Source organism: Fundulus heteroclitus, chromosome 2, assembly GCF_011125445.2.
Source record: "Fundulus heteroclitus isolate FHET01 chromosome 2, MU-UCD_Fhet_4.1, whole genome shotgun sequence".
Classification (NCBI taxonomy): domain Eukaryota; kingdom Metazoa; phylum Chordata; class Actinopteri; order Cyprinodontiformes; family Fundulidae; genus Fundulus; species Fundulus heteroclitus.
The window spans coordinates 1,351,758-1,377,025 of record NC_046362.1 but is presented as its reverse complement, the minus strand read 5'-3'; the positions used below and the strand labels follow the sequence as shown (position 1 = coordinate 1,377,025).

General features: G+C 40.0%; 1 protein-coding gene across 3 annotated transcripts in view; it reads left to right on the top strand.

Annotated features, from left to right (window-relative positions):
• The first annotated feature begins 2,350 nt into the window (after nucleotides 1-2,350).
• aass (aminoadipate-semialdehyde synthase) overlaps nucleotides 2,351-25,268 on the top strand; it is a 59,158-nt gene continuing 36,240 nt past the window's right edge. Inside the window, exons 1-12 of one of the 3 annotated variants that reach the window (XM_021322747.2) lie at nucleotides 2,351-2,485; nucleotides 5,069-5,300; nucleotides 10,099-10,275; nucleotides 12,244-12,328; nucleotides 13,280-13,347; nucleotides 13,423-13,569; nucleotides 13,673-13,751; nucleotides 14,808-14,935; nucleotides 24,087-24,235; nucleotides 24,408-24,530; nucleotides 24,781-24,892; nucleotides 25,102-25,161. In XM_021322747.2, the coding sequence (XP_021178422.2) occupies nucleotides 5,082-5,300; nucleotides 10,099-10,275; nucleotides 12,244-12,328; nucleotides 13,280-13,347; nucleotides 13,423-13,569; nucleotides 13,673-13,751; nucleotides 14,808-14,935; nucleotides 24,087-24,235; nucleotides 24,408-24,530; nucleotides 24,781-24,892; nucleotides 25,102-25,161 (1,347 nt within the window). In that variant the 5' untranslated portion in view covers nucleotides 2,351-2,485; nucleotides 5,069-5,081. Of the gene's footprint in view, nucleotides 2,486-2,625; nucleotides 2,899-5,068; nucleotides 5,301-10,098; nucleotides 10,276-12,243; nucleotides 12,329-13,279; nucleotides 13,348-13,422; nucleotides 13,570-13,672; nucleotides 13,752-14,807; nucleotides 14,936-24,086; nucleotides 24,236-24,407; nucleotides 24,531-24,780; nucleotides 24,893-25,101; nucleotides 25,162-25,268 lie in introns of those variants that run through there. The other 2 variants (XM_021322750.2, XM_021322749.2) reach the window with 2 other exon arrangements.

Sequence of the window (25,268 nt, the reverse complement as noted above, 5' to 3'; positions counted from 1 at the left end):
CTCACTGTCAATAAAACGCTTGCCACTACAGTGTTTCCCGCAGGAATTTGCTTATGCGAGTCGGATCGACTCGCGGAGCGGGGGGGTGGACGACACGTTTTCCGCGGACCGGCTCGCGGAAACACTGATCATTTGCATCTAAACTACAAATCTCACACTTAGAAGTCCACTGCCCATATTCACAGATATTCCCAGAGTCCTCTGAGAGAGCGCCTCATTTTAGCCCAAACTTTCCTACCTAGGAGTCTTAGCTTCAGAGCGATTCAGATGCTGCTGAGAGTGACTCTGAGTAAAGAGATGACAGGACTTTATATCTTAGTGAGGAGGAGTGGTTGACCCCGTTGTTAGCTGACTCTGACTTGTAAGAGTTGTGATTGGTTGATACAAGAAACAAAAAAAGACAAAAACAACAGAGAAATGTGCTCCTAGTAAGCAAAGGAGAGAATTAACAGATTAGACTGGATTAAGAAATGTGTCTCGTGATGATGAAATTCATCAAAATGAAATAATCGTCACCCATCATTCAAATGTTTGAACGCAGCTTATTTACATGATCATCATTTTTTTATTTGCTTGCTACACTATATTACCAAAAGTATTTGCTGACCCATCCAACTTATTGGAATCAGGTATTCCAATAACTTCCATGGCCACAGGTTTATAAAATCAAGCACCTCGGCATGCTGGCTGTTTTTACAAAGATTTGTCAAAGAATGGGTCGCTCTCGGGAGCTCAGCGAATTCCAACATGGAACTGTGATAGGATGTCACCTGTGCAACAAATCCAGTCATGAAATGTCCTCGCTCCTAAATATTCCACAGTCAACTGTCAGCTGTATCATAAGAAAATAGTGTTTGGGAACAACAGCAACCCAGCCACAAAGTGGTAGGCCATGTAAACTCATGGAGCGGGGTCAGCGGACGCTGAAGCACATAGTGCGAAGAGGTCGCCAACTCTCTGTAGAGTCAATCACTACACACCTCCAAAGTTCATGTGGCCTTCAGATTAGCTAAAGAACAGCGCGCAGAGAGCTTCATGGAATGGGTTTCCATAGTCGAACAGCTGCATCCAAGCTATACATCACCAAGTGCAATGCAAAGCATCGGATGCAGTGGTGTAAAGCAACTTGTTTTTTGTGCACTTATTTGCTCTGTCAGTCTAAATGTTCTGTTTTGGAAAAAATGAAGTGGAAATAAAATGAAGTGGAAATAATTTTTTTTTTGTCGTCCGATTTATCGATTAATCATAAAAACAATCGAGTTAGTTGCAGCCCTACAACATTCTATGATGGTGTTAACTGGATGTGCAATTTATTTCTGTTAATAAATTGTTATACTCGAAGAGAAGTTGTCAATCGTTTATTCCATATGTGAGCAAAGTTTGCTGTTAAAAGAATGCTAGTGCTTGAATTACCTTTTCAACTATTGTTCTAATATCAGCTGTTTGGGCTGATATTCACAGGACAATACCTGAAAGACCGAGGGTTATTTAATAAACATTAAATAACCTAATAAAACATGCGTAATGGCACAACACTTGTTACTGAAATGTGCTATACAAATAAGCTTGCATGGCCTTACAGAGGAGAGATTATGAGTACATGGAGAAGGATATTGCGGATGGAACTGTCAGGAGGCCTAGAGGAAGACTAGAGAGGACAATTATGCATGGAGTGAAAAAGGACATGAAGGTAGTTTGTGTGAGAGGAGAAGATGCAGAAGCTAGGGATAAATGAAGACAGATGACTCGCTTTGGCAACCCCTGAAAGGAAAAAGCCAAAAAAAGAAGAGAAAGAAAGGAACCTCTTTGTGTTATATAGTTATATCATAAACTGTTTTTGTACGGCCCATTTGTTAATTTGTTTCGATAGAAACTATGTGGCTTTGTTTACATTAACCTTGAAGAAAAGTTTGTTTTATTGTTGGAGAAGGTGTTTTTTGGGCTCGATGGAAACACAATTCTGACTACCACATAAATCTTATTAATGTCAAAATATCACATTTATTGTAGCAAATACACTCCAAACGAAAACCATGGTGTACTGCTTCTCATAATGAGCTCAAGCAACATATTTAGACAATTAAAGACTCATAAAAAGGAAGTTAATACCAATACCATTGAGATATCATTGGATGTAACCCTGAACCCTCCTCGCAATTCGTTTTTATTTATGCATTTTCTATTTTCTGCTGGTTCTTGGACTTGTTATATCTGTTTCTGTTACTTAAGAACTTATATTTTGATGTGTATAAATGTTATTTTTAAATAAAAGAAAAGAGGAGGAAATATATTTACTTAAATCGCGAGAAGACTGCGTATTGGGGTTTTATTTTGAAACTCCCACCGGAAGCAAGTTAGTTTGCTACTGTGGTTGCACGTGAGGTGCTACCTTGATATTGCAGTGTGTCTAGGTGACAGTCTGTGAGGATTATCGCGACGTGTGTTTGCCAAAAGCCGCTGAGGCGAACAGAACCCGGTGAGAAAGGTAGGCAGGAGCAGCGGTGCTGGTTCTGGTGCTGGCTGTGCGGGCAGGGGAACGTGTGGTAGCTGACAGGACGTCTCTGAGCGGCTCCTGGCACTACAGTGGAAGCTACAGGTTAGAAAACACAGCCGCAGGTGCTGCACTCTTCTCCAAAGGGTAGAGTTCCCACGTCGCTCCCCGCGACCTGCACTGCTGGAGCTGTAAAACTAAGCAGGCTGACTGGGTGGTAATATTCTCGCCTAACAGGCGGTTTCCGTTTGTTTGCAATGTCTGCATGGCAGAAACCGGAAGCTCTGCTGGTCGGTAAACAGGGACGTCCTCAGCTGAGGGTTAGAACACACAATTAACCTGACAGCTACGTCTGCTGTCTCCTGGAGGACTACAGGCCCGGGTCTGGACCGCTACTCTGCACATTAGTGAGCAAACACAGCAGACTCTGTCTAGTACATGTAATCTGTCTCAATAATTAAAAATATCGACTGAAATCTATTTCAGTAACTTGGTTCAACGAGTGAAATGGGTTCTTTCCACTGGATTATGCATCTGAGGTGTTGGGTTAATTTTGATGAAACTGGCTTACAGTGAAGGAAGTTCCAAAATTCAGTTTCTCATAAAGTTACAATATTACATCAGACCAGTAAAGGATTTCAAGTCAGAAAAGTGGGCCTATTGCACAATGGGTTCATGCATAGTCCCAATCATGGCAACATTTAACACAGCATTTTAGGCCCTGTCCCCACCGAAACCAGATAAGGTGTATCTGCAAAGGTAGTTTGTCGTTTAGGCGGTTTGTCCACATGGATCCGGCGAGATGGGAGACCGTAAATGAAAAAATATGTTTTTATGCATGTTTCTTTGCCAGCGTCACAGCGCCACCAATGGGCCTGGCATACCTACTGCAGCATTTTCACAGGTGCTGCGTTCTCTTGTATGGACACACATTTTTTTCTCAGTTGTTTCTGAAAATTTACTGTGTTCGTCTTCATGTGGATCTTAGACACTGCAACTTTGTTATTAATACATGAGGTTTTAACGTAAATTTGATGCTAAATGCTGTTAGTAACCCTAGAACGTGTAATCATGGCTGTCATTAAACCAGTAATCCCGTGATTCCACATCCTCCGCTTCTGTACGTTCCCTCCCAAAGCCTACTACGCATGTGGTTACGCCGTCTAGCTGCGCTCTAAAGTTTCTTGGAGCCCAAGGAGAGCATGTGCGACCATGCAAGTGTGCGGAATGAAATCTATTTGGAGAGGATTACCATGTTCCAAATTAAATAGTGAAAAGATAAATCTGGTTCCTTATATGGTGCAAAAAGAGTAGTTTTCATTTATATAATACAGTTAATTTCATTGTGAGTATTACAACAATGCATTTAACTCGTGGTTAACGGCCTCTATTTACACTATTTAACTTTGACAAATTGGATGTTGTTGAGGTTCTTTTCCTGTTTGCCACGATTGCGGCTGTGGAGCTTGACCTGGCCAGAACCAGATAGAGCAGAGCAGGAAATTGGAGTTGTTCCGTATTTTGTCGGTGATCGGCGAAGAACGGGTCCATGTTTGGAGTAGTCACGGAGAAGGTGGACCCGTTCTTGTTAATGAACACAACGTAGTTGCTCTGTCGGTCGGACGTTACATATGTGAATGGAAGGGAGCCGTCACAGAGGATGTGGAATCTGGGGGTTAGAGCTCCCCCTGACCAGTCTGCTTGTGGAAGACAGTCCAAGTGGTTTTTCTCCATCCTGATCTGTTAGTTGCAGGTTTTATGATCGACATTCCCTCAGAAAAGGAAAAGATGAGTGTTATGAGCCCATATGGAAAGTTGGCCGACCGCTGCCTCTCACCCAGGGTCTGAAGGAGAGATTCTCCACTTCAGATGGGACTGTCTAAGCTTGCTGCTGTGATCCAGCTCTGCTGGTCACAAGTTGTTGCTCATTGAGCTGACTGACAGCTGTATGAGCTCTGAGGTGCACCTGTAGCTGTCAGACTGACAGAAAGCTGTAGCTCACACGGTAATCTCCCTCTTTCCCTGCCTTCACAGCAACTCTGCACTGTTACTAAATGTTCTCTTCATTTAGGTGATGAGCTGATTATGATCAGGGGACGCTGATGCATACTTTGAGTGGAGTTTGCATGCTCTCCCCGTGTCTGCGTAGGCTTCCCCTACCACTAAAATACATGCTGGTCAGGTCGGCCATTAGTGGCAGAGCGCTCAGTCGCAGCAGCTCAGGGTAGCCCTCCATCTGAGCTACCAAATTTCATTGTATGTACCTTGTATGCATGATGACAAATAAAGCATCTTATTTGATAATGGAACAGCCACTTTATATCAGGAAATCATGGATCTTCTTGGTATTGTGTGGTCTAGTTCTTTTCACCATGATGATTATTGAAACTAAACCAGTGTTAAAGAAAGTTGGATGAGCGGTTCTTCTCCTGCAGCGTGTTAGTGAGCAGCACCTGCTTGTCAGCAGCTCTCTCCCAACAGCAAACGTAAAGCAAACAGCAGAGCTCTGCTGCCTGCTCTGCAGAATGGACATGTTGTGGTCAGCAACCTGTGTTTCCCTGTCTTTATCCTGAGCAGGACAGCTGAGGTCATGTTCAGATTACTCAGTCTCCAGAGCAGGAGAAGGCCTATCTCCATGGGGGCTCAGCGGCGCTACAGGCACCACGGGGCTGTCATGGCCATCCGCCGCGAGGACATCAACCCCTGGGAGAGGAGGGCACCGCTGGCCCCCCGCCATGTCAAAGAGCTGACTAATGATGGTGTCAAAGTCTTGGTCCAACCATCGAACCGCAGGGCCATCCATGAGAAGGTAGGCCACTTATCGCTGTTGGTTCTTAAAAGGAAAACGGTCCTTTCTGTTGAAACTGAAAATAAAACCATTAAGGTGTCCATGATATTTTTTATTTTTAGCATTTTTTTTAACGAAAACAACTGTACAAGTATAAAATGCTACACGTGTCATAGTTATGGAGAAATGAGGTACGACCTTCCCTAAATCTAAAAGTTTTATGTGTCAAAATATGCGAATATAGCCATTAAGTATTCATATGGTCTCAAAATGAAAACCAGTTCTTTGAGAAAGTATTCCTATACTTTGACCCTTTTCATAATGTCACTATATAATAAATCACAAACTTTGTGCATTGATCGGGATTTATTAGGATAGACCAACACACCTCATATAGTAGTGATGCAGACGTTAATTTTTTTTACAGAAAGAAATCTGAAAAATGCAGCAGGCATGTGCATTCAGCCCCTTTTGATTCCACTAAATAAAACTGAATAAAAAACTGAATAAGTCATCTAATTAGTCCACTGGTATCCTCCTGAATCTGGGTCCAACTGCAGCTGTTCTGCTTCTGGCCTCAGAACATTAGAACAGTGGTTCTCAACCGGTGGGGCGCGCCCCCCCGGGGGGGCGCCGACACTCTCCCGGGGGGGCGCGAGTAGGCTACAGGATGGGAGTGGAAAAAAACTGGAAAAAAAAAATTTGCACTTTTTTTTATCACTAAACTACTTTCATAAAAAGTTAAAGTTTTGTATATACATAACTCCTGAATAAAAATTAAAATGTGTTTAGACTGATTTTAAAAAAAAAAGTTTTGAACAAATTTGATTGTTTTGTCGATAGTGAGCGCAAATGCAGGTGATAAGCGGTTTTCATCCGGGTTTTTCGCGCATGCGCGCCGGACTGGAAGGAAGCTGACGAGTTCTCGGCATATTTTTCTTCTTTAGATAACGTATCACAAGATCGTTTTAAGAGTAAGTTGATGGTTGATGGTATCATATTGCCAGATTTATACAGCAAAAGCCTGAAGGGACGGAGGGAGTCTGTGAAATGCTGGCCAAGGCTTGTACGGCGACATAGCTAGTAGCTTAGCTGCCTTATAAACACGGCAGGCAATACACACGAGAGAGCATGGAACCATGAACCCACTGGACGGCTAAGAATTATTTTATATCGGGACATAGACACCAGCAACCCCCGCGACCCCATGAGGGATTAAGCGGGTCAGAAAATGGATGGATGGACGTTCAGACATGTTTAACATCAGAAAGCGGACACACAGCAGACACACAGCGCTTCAGCAAAGAGGACGAGCCGCCCGGTAGGTTTAAACAAATATTGTTCACTAAGGATTATTTCGGTGTTTTTGTCCTATTAATCCTTTTCACAGACTCATGCCAGAGGGTTTGCATACACTGTACATGTATGTATATTAAAAAAAATCGCCGTAGTTAGCATCTGTAGTGCAGACCGCGGTGAAGTTAGCTTGACATTGGACATTCAACCTCCGCGGAGTCAGCGGGATCTAGCTCACGGTTGATCCGGTTGAAGGACTCCGATTTCGGCTAGCGTGTCTCAGCTGCTCCCTTCTCCCATACGCGGTGGGACCGTCAATAAATCTGATTTGATTTTTGTTTCTCAAGACGCTCCGCTGACGCCACGGAGCTTGAATGTCCAATGTCAAGCCAACTTCACCGCGGTCTAGTGCAGGGCAGAAAGTAGCGCTCCATACTTGGCCGAATGATTAAAAGGTCCGAAAGAAATGGGATACATTCGTACAAGAAACGCAAAAGGACTGGATTGCCAGCAGTGACAAAAGTGTTTTATGCAATTCACACTTCACAAGCGAGGATTGTGAGGGGTACTTACAATGGAGCATGGGCTCTATGTGTTGGGCAGCGTTGGATATAGTCTCCTCAGGTTCACCTTGTTCAAACTCCGTTTCTTCGTATATATATTCCTTATCTGAGTCGCCGATGCTTGAGGGGGAGTTTGAAGATGTATCAGACATTTTTTTAATTTATTTTTTTGTACGTAGAGTAAGAGTTATTAATAAAATTGAACAAATCGGTAGCAAAAGACGTAGTATTTGCAGGCTGATGCACGGTACTAGTTCTGTTTGTGACGTCGCATTCCGGAACAACCCGAATGCAGAACGTTCGTGCTCTTTCGCTTATACAGCAAGTTTTATCAAAATTACTTCCAAACGGCGCACATAATTCACATATAATATACATTTCTTTACTCTGGTGACTATTTGAATGCATCTGGCAAAAAATACGTTCAGTCCAAGAGTTAGACTAGTAATGATAATAGGCCAACTGATGATAATAATAATGATAATAATAATAACAACAACAATAAAGCATGTAACCTCATAATTATATAGCAATAGCCTTGTAATAATGATAGGCATATACTACTCATAATAATAATAATAATAATAATAATAGTAATAATAATAATAATAATGCCTGCAAGCTCACATTAGAAGTCTGGTGCTACTGCCAATTATAGCAATAGCCTAGTAATGATGATAGGCCTACTGATGATGATAATAATAATAATAATAATAATAATAACAAAAAAAAAAGCATGTAACCTCACAATTATATAGCAATAGCCTTGTAATAATGATAGGCATATACTACTCATAATAATAATAATAATAATAATAATAATAATAATAATAATAATAATAATAATAATAATAATAATAATAGTAATAATAATAATAATGCCTGCAAGCTCACATTAGAAGTCTGGTGCTACTGCCAATTATAGCAATAGCCTAGTAATGGTGATAGGCCTACTGATGATAATAATAATAATAATAATAATAATAATAATAACAAACAAAAAGCATGTAACCTCACAATTATATAATAGCCTAGTAATGGTGATAGGCCTATACTACTCATAATAATAATAATAATAATAATAATGCCTGCAAGCTCACATTAGAAGTCTGGTGCTACTGCCAATTATAACAATAGCCTAGAAATGATAATAGGCCTACCTACCGCTACTGATGATGGTAATAATAATAATGTGGGCCTAAAAATAATAGCCTAGGGCTATCTATCTATCTATCTATCTATCTATCTATCTATCTATCTATCTATCTATCTATCTATCTATCTATGCAAGGTAGAGCGGGGCGGGGCGGGGGGATGGGGGATCTGGGCGGGGGGCACTGGGGCCCCAACTGCAACGAACCAGCTTTGGGGGGGCCCAGCTTGCAAAAGGTTGAGAACCCCTGCATTAGAACAACCAGCATTCTAACAAATCCAGCAGGCGGGCCTGGGAGAAAGTTCTGGTTCAGTTTAAAGCAGGATTAGGTTCTAAAACAATCTTCACCTGCAGACCTACTAGGACCGGACGTCCACCTAGACTGACAAGCTGGACAAGGAGAATCTATCCACAGGATGACATTCTAGTCATGCACGTCATAAATCTGAGCCACTGTGGAAAAGTTGTGAGAAAGACCTACTGTAATAAGTTCTCTTTCCAGTTTATCACCAGCCATGTAGGGGACATTGCAATGAAAAGTCGTAGTTTTTGGCCAATATGTAAATTGCTAAGTATTGCAGAGAACTAACGCTGCACATCCCCGAGCATTTCATCCCCACAGTGAAAGACGACAGTGGAGCAGCATGCTGCGGGGAGGCTTTTCTTCTGGAGGAAAGCTGCTCACAGTTGATATGCAGATTGTTTAAATGGCTTTATTTTTAACTGCTTTTGTAAATCTTATATTTGTCCATGTTTCATGTGATTATGGGTTGTAACAGTTTCTTATTTAACTGGATGCTGCCACTCTAAGTCAGGTCTTTCTTGCAAAAGTGATATTTGGCTCTCAGTGGGACAAACCTGGTTAAATAAAGCTTTATTATAAATCCAGGACAACCCTGGAAGAAAACCTGTGAGAGGCTTCACGAAACCTGAGAATGGGCTGCAGATTCATGTTCCAGCAGGAGAACAACCTTAAACATCCAGCCAGAGATAATATAGGGTGGTTTAAATTAGATCTGCTCAATATTAAATTTATATTATTGATAATATTCTGATCATTCTGGTGAATATTGTGATTTCTATATGCATTCATAATGTTAATGTTGTTCTGCTTTGGGATAATTGCAGACAAAGACCCCAAATATAGTCCTTCTGCTGGACAAAATCAAAATTCAGCAGGGAGGTTTTGTTGATAATTGCTTCCTTCACCTGCTGTCTTGACAAAAACAACTTGGTTGTAGTTTCCTAATGACTTCCTTGGAACATAGCATTGCTGCCTCCTCCAAACCATTTTCTGCTGCATTAAACAACATACCTCAGCAACTATATCACTGGCATAGAGGGCCTGAAGGTATTGCACTCATATATTTAGCTTTACTGCAGTCTAAGCATGGAAGATTTTGAGAACTGATGTTCCCAGATGCTCATCCAACCTGTCTAAGCTCAACCTGTTTTCCTAAGAACAATGGGCAAATATTTCAGTCTGTCGATGTGCAAAACTGTAGGAGTTTCCTTTCCACTATGACTGTGTGTTGCTCTATCACATTAAATCCCCCCCAAATACATAAGTTTGAGGCTCCAGGGGTGTGAATACTTACACCTAGCTTTGTTAGTGGTGGGTATCCCAAACTGGCAGTTTAGTTGTGTAGTGTCTGACCAGCTGGTTACTGGCCACCAATTGATTATGTGCATCTCTAAGTTCTTTCAAGTCTAACTCAATTTGGGTAATTTAAAGGACAGCGAGACAAATCTGAGCAGAGTGGTGACTGCTGGAAGCGATCCAATTCAACCTGAACTTTGCTTTCAGTACTACATGAAGGCGGGAGCTGTTATGCAGGAGGACATTTCTGAGGCGTCGCTGATTATTGGAGTGAAGAGGCCTCCGGAGGAGAAGGTCATTCCCAGGAAGACGTATGCTTTTTTCTCCCACACCATCAAAGCTCAGGAGGCCAATATGGGGCTGCTGGACGACCTGGTGAAGAAGGTGATCCGCACAATATTCTTCGTCCAAATTACTGTCAAGTGTTACAAGTATATACTGTGGTTACTGGTGTTCTCAGAGACTGAATGTTACAGGTAAAGAAATAATGTCTCTGTCACTTTTCAAGGACTATCTCAAAATCTTCTTTTGTCATCCTTTTTCTGATGTGTATGACAAAGCTTCACACCTCAAGCCCGGCACGCAAACTTCTTCTCAACAGATTTCCCCATTCAGGCTTAAAGAGTCTGTTAGTCAGGCTGATCTCCTGTCAGTTTTGTGTATGTTTTTCTAGAACACTACTCACTGATGAGTCAGGCTCCGTACTGAATACATTCAGGAACCTGAAGTCATCTTCTGTCTGTGTTTATGAGTACCAACTGAAAGGTAAAACGATGGGACACCTGTTGAGGTTAATGCCTCCCTTCAATCTGAGAACAAGTAGAAACTTTTTCTAAGAAAATTGTTTCATCCAGTCTTGTCTAAACATCAAAGGTTAACCTAAATTTACTCATTAAGCAGAAGAGCTCAACAAAGAAAAAGTTATAAAAGGCCACCTTACTAGCAGTTACTCCCCCACACCCTAGCAGACCATTTCTGCTGGGGGGTGGTGTTGAGGCTCTTGCCATGCCGTATGTCATCAATGCCATGTCTTCTGTTGTGGTGTCCAAATAATCCAGTTTTAGTGTAAAGATATTTTTTTTCAGAAGTCCTGTTTTTTTATGTGTTTCTCTGGAAAACGGAGTATCTGAAGTCTCTTTGTGATTGTACAGACATGCACGAGCTAGACCCTGCTGTGGGTCCCATGATGACATTTTAAGATATTTGTAGATTTCTTGTAGCATCTTACTGTCTGCTGCTTGGGTGAACTGTGATAAAATGACAGATTCGACCGTAAATAGTTTTGAGTCTAGGGCAGGGCGATATGATTTAAAGTTGTTTTAATGGTCAACCTTACAATGCAGCAGTTAGCCATGCCTCTGACTTCAAAAACATCAAGATAAATAGCTGTCCTCCCACATAATTCAAAAGTACCTGGGTTCTCGTCAATGCATTTCAGTGTAATGGACCATTACGCTGCATCCACCCGCCACCGGCCATCGGCTGGAAAAAAAAATGCTACAGAGACTTTTAAGCAGTTCACCCCAAAACAAAGTGTAAGCTTAAATTTGGCTCCTCAGAGGGCTAACAGTAGATTAGCCCAACCAAAAAAACAACAATCCATACCCAATATTTTGGGAAAACTCCCTATGCCTGTGACCAATAATCTGAGTGGGTCTACTACAACTGACCAGAGCTAAACAGCAAATAACACTTAAATAAAACATTAGAACTAAGTTATGAGCTGAACACCAAGACATCAGACCAATGTTCTGTAAGCAGTGCCTAAAAGTAGCCCTTTAAACTGATTCACATTACATTAGACCAAGAACTGTTTACAGACAGTAAACAGTTTTCTATCTATATTAGTCATACAGCCATTTGAATATCTCACAGGGCATAAATGTTGATGTTGGGTTTAGTTTTTTCTTTAATTTTACTATATTGCCACGCCCTATTTGAGACCTTTTTACAAAATGAGTAATGTTGTCATGTACTCCTGATGTGAACCATTTTTGTGATTTTTTTTTTTTTATTTTTTATTTTTTTAAGCTATTTTAGGATGTGATAGATGTAGGAGTGTAACAATTTATCCAGTAGTTCCATTTTTGTTTTATTTTTTTGTGTTGAATTTTTCCTTATTGTTAAAATCTATTTTAATAAACAGAATTACAGGAAACTGAAAAGATTAATGATAAAGCTGATCTCATCAGTTCAGTCATCTTTGTTTTCAGAAGTAGGGAGGAGCTGTTTTGCCACCTTCATGTGAACAATGATTTAATCTTATGATTTAATCTTATTCATATTCGATAAAAACTATTTATTTCATATTCCATAAAAACTAAAATGGAAGTTTATTTTGCTGTTTTTCAGGAAGTCCGTCTTATTGACTACGAGAAGATGGTTGATGCCAATGGTTATCGTATCGTCGCCTTTGGTCAGTGGGCCGGTGTTGCAGGTATGAGAAAGTCAAATATTCTCCAGTGTTTCTCAGCTGGTCTGTCTTTTACATTGATGGAACAGCAACAAGATCAGATTTCACCTTCATTAGAACTAAGGCTACGTTCACACTGCAGGCTTTGATGCTCAATTCAGATTTTTTGCTGAAATCAGTTTTTTTTTTTCTTTTGAGGTGCCCGTCAATACTACTATTAAATGCGTCCGCCATCATTCTGCTGTCTGAACGGTTCAAGACCGCAAAGCGACCTGCATACACAGATAACAGAGGGACATGTCACACAGCAGCGCACTGTTTCTGGAAGTAATAGTGAATGTAATTGTTTCTAAAAGTTTTGTTTAAGAAAAAAAAAAAAAAAACTGATTCCAGCCAGCATCTCTCCTTGTTATTATTAGAAAGCTGTTGAGCAATGGGAGCCAACAATATTAAGACCACGTCATAGCAAGATGAAGTAAGGCAGGAAGAAAGCATCACAGCTATTAACAACAGACTTTATGGAGCGCTAACTGCTACTGCTGTGTTGGTGTGTAGTTGGAACCAGGAGAGTGACGTAACAGGCCGATGAAATGCGACATGACCGTTCAGACAGTGGAGACTTTGAAAAAAAAAATCAGATGCGTATCCAAATTAGTACCACATATGGAAATGGAAAAAATCTGTTTTTTTTTTGGGGGGGGGGGGGTGAAAAGATCAGAATTGGGCCATTCAGACTGGCATGAAAAAGAGAGGGGTTGCATATGGGCAAAAATATCAGATTTAGGTCACATTTCCCTGCAGTGTGAAAGTAGCCTAAGGTTTTAATATAGTCAAAATGAAAAAAAAAAATGTCTTGTTTGCTAAGGTAAAAATAATCAAAATATATTTGTAATGTCTAAAATTAAAGTAATGCTTTGATTTAAGATCTTTTTAGAAAATGATGGTGTATTTAAAAGATAATTATTTCTCTTGTAGGAATGATTAACATTCTGCATGGATTGGGGCTTCGCTTCTTGGCTCTTGGCCACCACACTCCCTTCATGGTAGGACAGCCTTGATTTATTTAATCTCAATCAGGCCAAAAAGTTTCCTGAGTAAACATGGCTCCCTGTTCACAGCACATTGGCATGGCACATAACTACAGGAACGTCAGTCAGGCGATCCAGGCCGTGAGGGATTGTGGTTATGAAATTTCCATGGGACTCATGCCCAGGTCCATTGGCCCCATCACCTTTTGCTTCACCGGAACAGGAAACGTGTCCAAGGTACACAAATGTTCAAATTTCTCTTGTTTAAATGACTGACATATTATTCTTCAGTTCAAATTGATTGGCTGAACAAACAGTGCACATTTTTAAATCACTTTAGGGAGCCCAAGATATCATCAATGAGCTTCCTGTTGAATATGTTGAACCGCTTGAGTTAAGGGAGGCCTCAGAAACTGGAGGTATGAAATTTCTATAGTATAATTGTGTAGATAAGTGGTTGTCTATTGTTGTACCCTCAGCCCCTATAGAAGAACACAATTGTCCAGTATCCCAATCTCAAGATGATTAAATAATAATGTGCCATGTAGAATTTCAGTTAAAGAAATAAAAGGAAAATCCCTATTGATCAATACAGTATTTGAGTCTTGTCTTGTTTTTCTTTTGTCAAGAAGAAGTAGACTAAAGAAGCGTTAGTGTTTTATAATTATATATAAGTACAAAGTTAGCCAATAATAGTAAAAAATGGAACTAAAACTAAATATGATAGTTTAAGACCCATAAAGATTTATACAAATTTATACAACTTACTATTTTTGACTCGTGATACTTTGACTCAAATTTTTGGAAACTCATGTTTGACAGTTCAGCTAGATGGTGCAACAAGTCTAAACATTACATTGGTTCATTTGCTCCAGTTGGTTCCCCTTAAAGGGTGTGATAAATGTGGAACATTATTTTTTTTTCTCTGATTTTAAAAGGACAATGTCTGCACATTTTTAGCTTTACAATTTTAAAGCCCAAGTATGAGAATCTGGGTATTTTTTTAGTAATAAGAAATTTAAAAGAATACCAATTAGTGAGGGAATAGTTTATTAATCTCAAAGGGAAATTAAACATTAAAGTATTTTTGAATTGAACTGAATAGGAACAATTTCCATTTCATTTACATTTCCACTTAAAGTATTTTGAGTTGGATTGAACTGTGTTGTCTCATCTTTTGAGCAAAATGTGCCATCACAACCCTGTTGCATAACAAGAGCTATGCAACTTTTTAAAACTCAATCATGTTTAAAGAGGAAGTGAATGAACTTCAGATATATTATTGAGTGTAATTTATTTTTTCAAATTTATCAGCAATGTAACTGATCCCTGGTTATTTAGAGCTAAACGTCCAATATTCAGATTGTGGAGAAATATTAATTACATTTAGTTCATTATGTGTTCTGTGACAAAATGTGGCAACATTAAACATGATGTATTATAACAGCATGCTTACTCCGAGTTGTTCTTCATAGATATGAACAAAGTTTATGCCACTGTTCTGAGCCGACACCACCACCTGGTGAGAAAGAGTGATGGTATCTATGATCCCATGGAGTATGAGAACCATCCAGAACTGTACACCTCCCACTTCAGGACCAGCGTGAGTCACATTTTTCAATTCAATTCAATTCAATTTTATTTATATAGCGCCAAATCATGAAACATGTCATCTCAAGGCACTTTACAAAGTCAAGTTCAATCATATTATACAGATTGGGTCAGATTATACAGATTGGTCAAAAATGTCCTATATAAGGAAACCAGTTGATTGCATCAAAGTCCCGACAAGCAGCATTCACTCCTGAAGAACCGTAGAGCCACAGGAAGAGTCATCTGCATTGTACATGGCTTTGCTGCAATCCCTCATACTGAGCAAGCATGAAGCGACAGTGGGAAGAAAAACCACCCATTAACGGGAAGGAAAAACCTCCGGCAGAACCGGGCTCAGTATGAACGGTCATCCGCCTCGACCGACTGGGGTTACAGAAGACAGAACAGAGACACAACAAGACAGACAAACAAGCACAGAAGCACACATTGATCTAGTAATCTGTTCTACATTAGATGGTAGTAGCGGGTGAGCCGTCTTCTCTGGATGATGTCACAGTTAACAGAACGCCAGACCAGGTGTACCTACTATGAAGAAAAAGAGAGAGAGCAAAAAGTTAAAAGCTGAAATGACGACAGTCATTTCAATGTAATACAATGCAAAACTGGAGAACAGTAGACTGAAGAACAGTAGAAATCAGTAGAGTGAGAAAATTAGACCCTGATGTCCTCCAGCAGCCTAGGCCTATCACAGCACAACTATAGAGATAGCTCAGGGTATGAGCCACTCTAACTATAAGCTTTGTCAAAAAGGAAAGTTTTAACATTAGTCTTAAAAATAGATAGGGTGTCTGCCTCACGGACCAAAACTGGGAGTTGGTTCCACAGGAGAGGAGCCTGATAGCTAAAGGATCTGCCTCCCATTCTACTTTTAGAGACTCTAGGAACCAGCAGCAGACCTGCAGTCTGAGAGCGAAGTGCTCTGTTAGGAACATACGGGGTAATCAGAGCTCTGATATATGGTGGAGCTTGATTATTAAGGGCTTTATACGTTAGAAGGAGAATTTTAAATTCTATTCTTGATTTAACAGGAAGCCAATGAAGGGAAGCTAAAATTGGAGAAATATGATCCCTCTTGTTGATTTTCATCAGAACTCTTGCCGCAGCATTTTGAATCAGCTGAAGACTTCGAACTGCATTTTGTGGACTTCCTGATAGTAAAGAATTACAATAGTCCAGCCTTGAAGTAACAAATGCATGGACTAGTTTTTCAGCATCACTCCTGGACAGAATGTTTCTAATTTTGGCGATATTCCGGAGGTGAAAAAAGGAAACTCTGGAAACCTGTTTAATATGGGATTTAAATGACATGTCTTGGTCGAAAACAACACCAAGATTTTTAACTTTATTACCAGAGGCCAAGTTAATGCCATCCAGATTAAGGGATTGATTAAGAACTTTATTTTTTGAAGACTCTGGCCCAAAGATTACAACTTCTGTCTTGTCAGAATTTAAATGCAGGAAATTTAAAGTCATCCAGCTTTTGATGTCATCAAGACATGACTGCAGTCGAAGTAACTGATTGGATTCATCAGGATTTATGGATAAATATAGCTGAGTGTCATCAGCATAACAGTGGAAATTAATCCCATGCTGTCTGATAATTTTGCCAATCGGAAGCATATATATAGTAAATAGAATTGGTCCAAGGACTGAACCCTGTGGTACTCCACAAGTGACCCTAGAGTTTGAGGAAGATTTATTATTAACATGAACAAACTGGAATCTGTCCGACAGATAAGATTTAAACCAGCCTAATGCTTTTCCCTTAATCCCTACAGTATGCTCAAGTCTTTGTAGGAGAATATTGTGATCAACTGTATCAAATGCAGCACTGAGATCTAACAGGACAAGTATAGACACAAGTCCATTATCTGAGGCCATGAGAATATCATTAGTGACCTTCACCAGAGCTGTTTCAGTGCTATGATGAGCTCTGAAGCCTGACTGAAACTCCTCAAGTAGGTCATTACTTTGTAAATGTTCACATAGTTGATTAGCAACTACTTTCTCAAGAATTTTAGATAAGAAAAGAAGATTAGATATAGGTCTGTAATTTACTAACTCATCTTGATCAAGAGATGGTTTCTTAAGTAAAGGTTTAATAACAGCTACTTTAAAAGCCTGTGGTACATATCCATTTACCAAGGATACATTAATCATGTCTAAAATAGGACCACTGATCAGAGGGAATACCTCCTTAAACAACTTGGTTGGGATTGGGTCTAACATACAGGTAGAAGGTTTAGATGAAGCTAAAATTTTAGATAGCTCAGAAAGCTCTACTGCTTTTAAACAGTTCAGACACTGCGCAGGTTCTAAGGATTCCTCCAATGCTGCCTCACTTACTGAGGATGAGGTAATCATGTTTGGGAGGATGCCAATTATTTTATTTTTAATGGAATCAATTTTATTTATGAAGAATCCCATAAAATCATTACTGCTAAGAGCTAAGGGAATGGATGGATCAACAGAGCTGTGGCTCTGAGTAAGTTTGGCAACTGTACTGAAGAGAAATCTAGGATTATTCTTATTCTCCTCAATTAATGATGAAAAATATGCTGCTCTAGCTCTGCGAAGGGTCTTGTTATACAACAATAGACTGTTCTTCCAGATTAGGTAGGATTCCTCTTGGTGTGTAGAGCGCCATTTTCTCTCCAATTTCCTAACATTGTGCTTCAAGGAACGCAGCTCTGAATTAAACCAAGGAGCCAGCTTCCTGTGAATAATCACCTTCTTTTTCAAGGGAGCTACATTGTCTAATGCAGAACGCAATGACGAAGTCATACCGTTTACAAAGACATCTATTTGTGAATTGGAAGAAACAACATTGCTGCTATCTGCAGGGCATTTCTGCAATACGGAGGATATTAAAAAGGGGACAGACTCTTTAAGTTTTGATACAGCATTATCCGATAAAGATCTACTATAATGGAACCCTCTTTTGGGGGTGGAGAACTCAGTTAGATTAAACTCAAATGTTATTAAAAAATGATCAGATAGGACAGGGTTGTGAGGAAATACTGTTAATTCTTCACAATCAATGCCATATGTCAGAACAAGGTCTAAAGTATGGAGCCGAGAGTGCGTCGGTTCATGCACATTTTGAGCAAAACCAATTGAATCTAGGATAGTTTTAAAGGCTACACTAAGGTTATCACATTCTGTGTCAACATGGATGTTAAAATCACCCACTATAATAGCCTTATCAGTATTTAACACCAAATCAGATAAGAAATCTGACAACTCATCCAAAAACTGAGTGTAAGGGCCTGGTGGACGATACAAAACAACAAACAGAAGAGGTTTTATTGCTTTGCAGCTTGGATGAGGGAAACTGAGGGTTAAATGTTCAAAAGAACTATAATTATTAGTTGGCCTGGGACTAATTAATAAATCAGACTGAAAGATAGTTGCCACTCCTCCTCCTCTTCCCACAGATCTGGGAATGTGGAAATTTGAATAATTGGAGGGAGTTGACTCATTTATACTAACGTAGTCCTCTTGTAGCCAGGTTTCTGTGAGACAAAACAAATCAATCTGTTTATCAGAAATCAATTCATTAACTAACAAAGTCTTTGGAGGGAGAGACCTTATATTTAATAGACCACATTTAATTGTTTTATTTTTAGGTTCAAGGTGAACCGTATTGATTTTTATTAGGTTTTTATGATTTGTTCCTTTTAGATAAGTTTTTGATCTGTTAAGTTTTGGCCGTGGGAAAGACACCGTCTCAATAGGATAATGGATGGGTAACAGTACAGAAGCTGCAGAGAGGTGTGTTAAACTACGGCTCTGCTTCCTGGTCTGGACCCTGGATTGTCAGCATTTAGGAGGACTAATAAATCCGGCCAGATTTCTAGAAAGAAGAGCTGCACCATCCAAAGTAGGATGGATGCCGTCTCTCCGGATCAGACCAGGTTTTCCCCAGAAAGTTCTCCAGTTATCAATGTAGCCCACGTCGTTTTTTCTCTGAACACCACACACCCAGCTGCCCCTGCCTGCAGGGAGGGCACTGTTACAGTCCCGCCCCGCCCAGCCTCCCAGCGGTTCCTGCCAATCACTCAGAGGTCTCATGTTCCAGTCAGCAGCAGTAACTAACATCACACTGTCCTGCTGTATAGATTATCTATAAGTGACCAGTCCAATACCAATACAAGTTTACACTGCATAACAGCTATTTGTCCTCATTGTCTGGGTACATGATTTGTCTCTCAGATACAGGATGTTGACGTTATGTTTTAGGAATAAACCGGTTACAGTTAGGTAATTATGCTCTATGTGGCACTGATTTGGGTCAGTAAAGCTATATTTTGCTGATGGCGTATATTGTCATGCATTAATGCTTTAGGAAAATAGCAGAAAATTAGGGTTCAGCTTGGGGTTCTTTGATTGTGAAAAAAAAAAAACGTTTTAGTCAATAGTAAATATTTGAAATGTTTTCATGAGTTTAGAAAAATTATACATTTCCTGTTCTTGGAAAACGGTAAAGGTTTTCCTGATACCTTCTTGTTGAATCCTCCCTTAAATTACCTGGCAGTATTGATTTTAAATGTTGGTTATTATATAGAAAATTGTATAATCACTAATTTAGTCCTTTTTAACAAACTTTTTTTTAAATGAATTATACATAAAATAAGAAAACAAATAAATGTGTTCACATTTTACAACACTTAAACCATTACAGGAGGGGTGCGAGTACACGGTGCAGGAAACCATGGTATGAAGATGTCTTTAGAGATTAGCCAAACGATGCAGGTTTTCTTCCCAACAGTATTTCTCATGTTTTTGGTATAAAGCTGAGATGCAGTAAGCAGGTTTCTGCACACCACTTCGGTACTTTTAGACTTTATGCTTAACCTTTGTAAGGAGGTGGGCGTTTTCTTGTACCTCATTTGATCTAAAGCCTCACTAACTCTGTTTGACCCTTCATTGATTTGTCAGTACCATTTTATTTTTATTTTTTTTGCTTATTGATGTGTTGGACGTTGTTCATTTCCTTCTTGCTCTTTGGATGTTTCAGGAGGTGGAGAATAGAGATGATGCTGAGTGAAGGGGGATGGTGGAAAATGTCTGCAGGGTTGGGGTATCTCCTCCACTTGATCTGCTCTGCTTGTTTCTTTATCTACATACTGAAAAATCCATTAAATTCTGTCACTCCAAACTTCGATGACTAATTGTGGTGCACAGGGAAATCCTCTTATAATTGTACAGTTTAAGTTTTTATGGTATAGTTAGAATTGTATAGATTTCAAATTTCTGCCCCGATATGTGTTGATGTGCCCCTGACAAGACACTTAATTAGGCGGCTCCATACTGATCTGCATGTTGGTGTATAAATGTGTTTGTGAGTGGATTAATTTGGCTCTAATGTAAAAGTGGTTAGTGTGAGAAAGATGTTATGTGATTTCATCTTATTTTAAGTCAGAGGAAAAAACCTACAGTGTGACTCTGAACTCTGGGAATAAACCCTTTAGATTACTTTAAAAAATCTTGATTAACCTGAAGACTATTGCCAGAAGTTTGTCCTGGATTAGAGCTTGATAGGAAAAATACAGCCTATCTTCATTTACTATAATATTCAGCTGATGTAATGCTAAACATGACAAAGGATCAGAATTAACTTTATTTGCAAAGTTTGTGGGTACAAACAAGGAAATTGGCTTCAGAATCCAATGCTTGCACCGTGTAAAAACAGGCAGACAAGTAACAGGAAGCGGACAACAAATTATAATCTATAACCAAAAAAAAAATGCTCAGGGAAAAAAGGTTAGAAAAGGGGCAGTATGTACAGGAGCGTTTTTTTTCTTTTTCTTCCACAACAGAGTAGCTGTCTACACTGACACAGTAGCTGTGTTTACGTGCACAAAATTTCATGATTGGATTGAAATGTATTAAAATAAAAAAATTGTGCCATGAATATGGGCACACAATTAATTAATCCGATCATGATGTGCATTTATATGCACCTGGCTTTATTCAGAATAGAACCACTCTGACATGTGAAGAAGACAGAAGAAAAACTTCCGTCTTTGCTGAGCAACAAAAAATAGTAAACTAAGCAGTATTGTATGAGTTTGTCCAAGCACCCAGGCTGGAATTGCACCAGGTTCTTATTATGGTTCTAATTAAGTTTTAATGTTTCTATTAAAAGAAGTGAATAACTAATGACTAGGATGAGTTGGGTCAACAGCCATGTTAGCTGGCCTTTTACTGGCCCTGGACCTGTACAGGTAGTGAATGAATGGATGGTCAGTCCTGATTATCCCCTCTGTGACTCTAATTGTTCATTGAATTTTGGAGCTGTCTAGTTTTGTGGATGCGCTGAACCAAACAGAGATGGATGAGCACAGACTGAATAATGGTCATGCAGAAGGTGATCAGTAGCTCCTGCTACACTGCCATTGTTAAGCTGCTGCAGGCAGTACAGTCTCTGCTGAACCTTCTTATGGATGATGTCAATGTGTGAGGACTTTCTCAGGTCCCGAGAGAGGATGGTTCCTAGGCAAGTGATCCACAGTAGACAGTGTTTTTGAGGATAGTGAGTGGGGTTCTCCTGATGTCCTCTGTCATCTCCAATGTCTTTAGCAGGTTTAGCTCCAAGTGGTTCTGGATGCACCGGTGGACCAGCCGATCCACCTCCTGTCTGTATGCAGACTCTTCACCGTCCTATATCAGCCCAATGACAATGGTGTCATCTCCAAATTTCAGGAGATTCACATTCGGTTCTGCAAATGTGCAGTCATTAGTGTTAGAGATGCACCCATTCAATACCTGGATCAGATATCAGCTAATTGACTAATTAGCTGGATCAGATATCGGATGAATGATGCCAATTCAGCATTCTGATCCTGTCATTTCTTTTTTTTTATTAATATCATACACAGCAATACAGTAACAACGATCTAGTCACTTCAATTCTATGTTTGCAACGTAGGTTATGTCATCACGTAGAGCAGCCAGTGATGAGCAAACAGAGCATTGTGGAGCAAGTGCCAGACCGAGCCAAGTTTGCTATTTGGAAACATTTCAAACTTGAAACCTTGACAAGTCTGACTGCAACATGCAATATCTTCAACGTAAAAAATGCGAGGGGTGTTGCTAAAGTTGGTAAATTCAATGCCACAACCTTAAATAAACACCTCCTAAAGCACCATGCTAAAGAGCACATGGACCTTTTTTTGTAACAATGTTTATGTCAAGCCTGGTGCATTCACTCACATTGCAAGGTATACACTTTATTCATCCAACAGTAGTATCGGATCGGTATCGGCCGATAAGCTCAGGTATCCGTATCGGATCGGAAAAAACTGGATCGCTGCATCTCTAATTAGTGTACAGAGAGAATAGGAGAGAGGAGAGGATAGCCCCCTGGGGGGCACTGGTGTTGATTGTTCATGTCACTTTGTAAAGTGACTTGAGATAACGTGTTGTGAATTGCCTCTATATAAATACAATTGAATTGAATGGGAGGGATGGGAGAAGTGACCTCGCTTCATTCTGCAGTGACTGGCTACTAATTGGATTTTTTTTAAATATTTTCATGTCTGTTAAAGGGGAAATATAATGCACAATCCACTTTTCTAACCCTTTAAACCATTTTGCTGTGTACTTAGATTTCACCTGGAGAGACTTTATTCCACTTTTCTGCCCTCCTAGTAAACTCCATCAAAATCATGGTTATATGCTTCAGTTTTTTCTATTCTCTATCACCTGACGGTATTGGCTGCATAGCTGCTAAACAAGGCCATACAGTTTCTAGAGATGAACCGATCCAATACCCCGATCAGATATCGGCTCCATATTGACTAATTAGCTGGGTCGGATATCGGATGGTTGAATCCGATCCAGTCATTTCTTTTTCTATTAATATCATATATATATAGCAATACAATTATGGCTTTGTAGTCACTTCTATGTTTGCAATAGTGGTTATGCAGAGCACGCACAGCAGCTGGCGATGAGCAAACACTGAGCAACATGGAGCAAGTGCCAGACCAAGCAAAGTCTGCTATTTGGAAACATTTCAAACTTGATACACAAACAAGTCCGACTGCAACATCTGCAATGCATAAGTTGTGATGGGGTGATAGGGTTAGTATATTTAAAAACCCCAAACTTAAATAAGTACCTCCAAAAGCACCATGATACGCAATACGCTTAGCCTAGGTATCTGTATCGGATTGGGTCGGAAAAGGCTGGCTTGGTGCATCTCTAATAATTCCGGTTTACCATTTTGGCAAACCTGCCATTTTTTATTTTCTGCCGTGATTTTGTAGTCCAAGCTAAAGGATGCCAAAGCTACAAGTGGATGAGTGAAAATGCTCAGTTGTGGGTGTATTAACTCACACAATACATGAAATTATTTCCCAGCATACCACAAAAATGTCTGAACGGGGCGGAGTGGAACACTGCACCCTGAAAAGGGGCGGGGTCTAAAGTGCCTATTTAGGATTTAAAGAGACCACACCAAAACATGCAGCTCTTAAGCCCCTTTTCCACAGGCCCTACAATATTTCACCTTCTTTACCTCGCCCTGCTCGGTTTTAATCAGCACGGGTTGTTTTTCATTCGGCCAAGAAAATCCTGGAAGAGGTAACGCCTCCTGGTGGCGTGGCCTTCAACTTCATGTCTTGATTGCAACAGAAGCGGTGAATAATAAAAAATCATTATAAATAAAAACGTAAACAAAACAAAAATACTAATGTTTGTATAATTGCATGTGCAAGATTGTGTTAAATATTTTTTAAGGATAAAATAATACACCGGAATAAATATCTGAATTAAATAGCAGCCTAAAATTTAGCAGCTCTTTGTTTTTTTTGTTGTTTTTTTTCCTTCAGGCATGGCTCATGGTTTGTAAATGGTAGAATTATATTTCAGTTTGACCCACTCCGTTCATAGTGGTCCTTAAAGGCATATTGGATGATCTTCTTTCAGCTTCAACTTCCGGGGGATCATCTTATCTTATTTGTTGTCCCACATGCCAATTATTGTGACACGCTCACCTGACGCCAATGTTGCATGCACGTTCCTTCCTAGTTTCCTCTTGCTGGCAGTGCACTTCTAGTGTTTTTGTATCCAGTTAGCTTCGGTTTTTCAGTTTCAGCCGGTTTCATCAGTTGCAACCTATGTTCTAACAGGTGGCTCCCTACACCACATGTCTGATTAATGGCATTTACTGGGACCCCCACACCCCCCGCCTCCTCAGACGGCTTGATGCCCAGAGGCTCATCAGACCCCTCAAATCCTCACGTGCTTTCTATGATGGATCACCAGCACTGCCTCACAAGTAAGAAACCTTCAGAAAGTACACAAAAAACAGCCATGATGGTTTTGTTAGTGGTATTTGGAAGCCAAAACACTTGATCCCATAAAAATCTTGGTAACCTTTTACACCTTGAATGACGAATAAACTTGTGTGCTCTCCAGTGTTGAAATCTGTTGAGCTCTTCTCTTCCTAGGCTGCTGGCCATCTGTGACATATCTGCTGACGCCGGAGGTTCCATAGAGTTCATGAATGACTGCACCACCATCGACAAGCCTTTCTGCATGTATGATGCAGACCAGCACATAGATCACAACAGGTACAGTTTCGACAGCTCACGTTATGGTATCTTTCCTCTTTAACGTTCACCAAATGCTTTGTAGCTTTTAACAGCTTTATTGGCATTAACGGCTTTTCTAAAAGACACACCAACTTCCTTTTTTATGCCATGAACATGTGTTGTTGTGATCATACACTGCTTGTAGCTCTTTCCTAAACTAAGAAAGCCATAACCTTACATAGACCCCAAAGACTAATATTAAATTGCATTCTGTATGTGGATCTTGCAGTGTAGAGGGGACTGGGATCCTCATGTGCTCCATTGACAACCTTCCCGCTCAGCTCCCGATTGAAGCCACGGAGTACTTTGGAGACCGACTCTTCCCCTACATTTGGGAGATGGTAAGATGTGTGGGCTTCAGGTGAGGCTGTTGGTTTTATCTTTGGAGTTTTCTGCCGCGTGGCGACTTCTGCTTTAGCTTGCTGTGGGAGAGAGCTGCTGCAGGTTACGCTTGGTGAGCTCGGTCATAATTAACCTCTGTTAGGGACGACTGACGTTGACTGTTTTTTCTAAAATGTAATTTATTGATAAAGTGAGTGTGTTGTTACAGCTGCTCTCAGATGCCACCAAACCGCTCAATGAAGAGGAGTTTAGCCCACAAGTAAGAGATGTAAGTAATGTCATTTAAGTTTCAGATATTGATTTGTTTTGGCAGGGGGAGGAGGGTTGTTTAAAATAGTTAATAACATATATCATTGCAAACAGACGAAAGTTCAG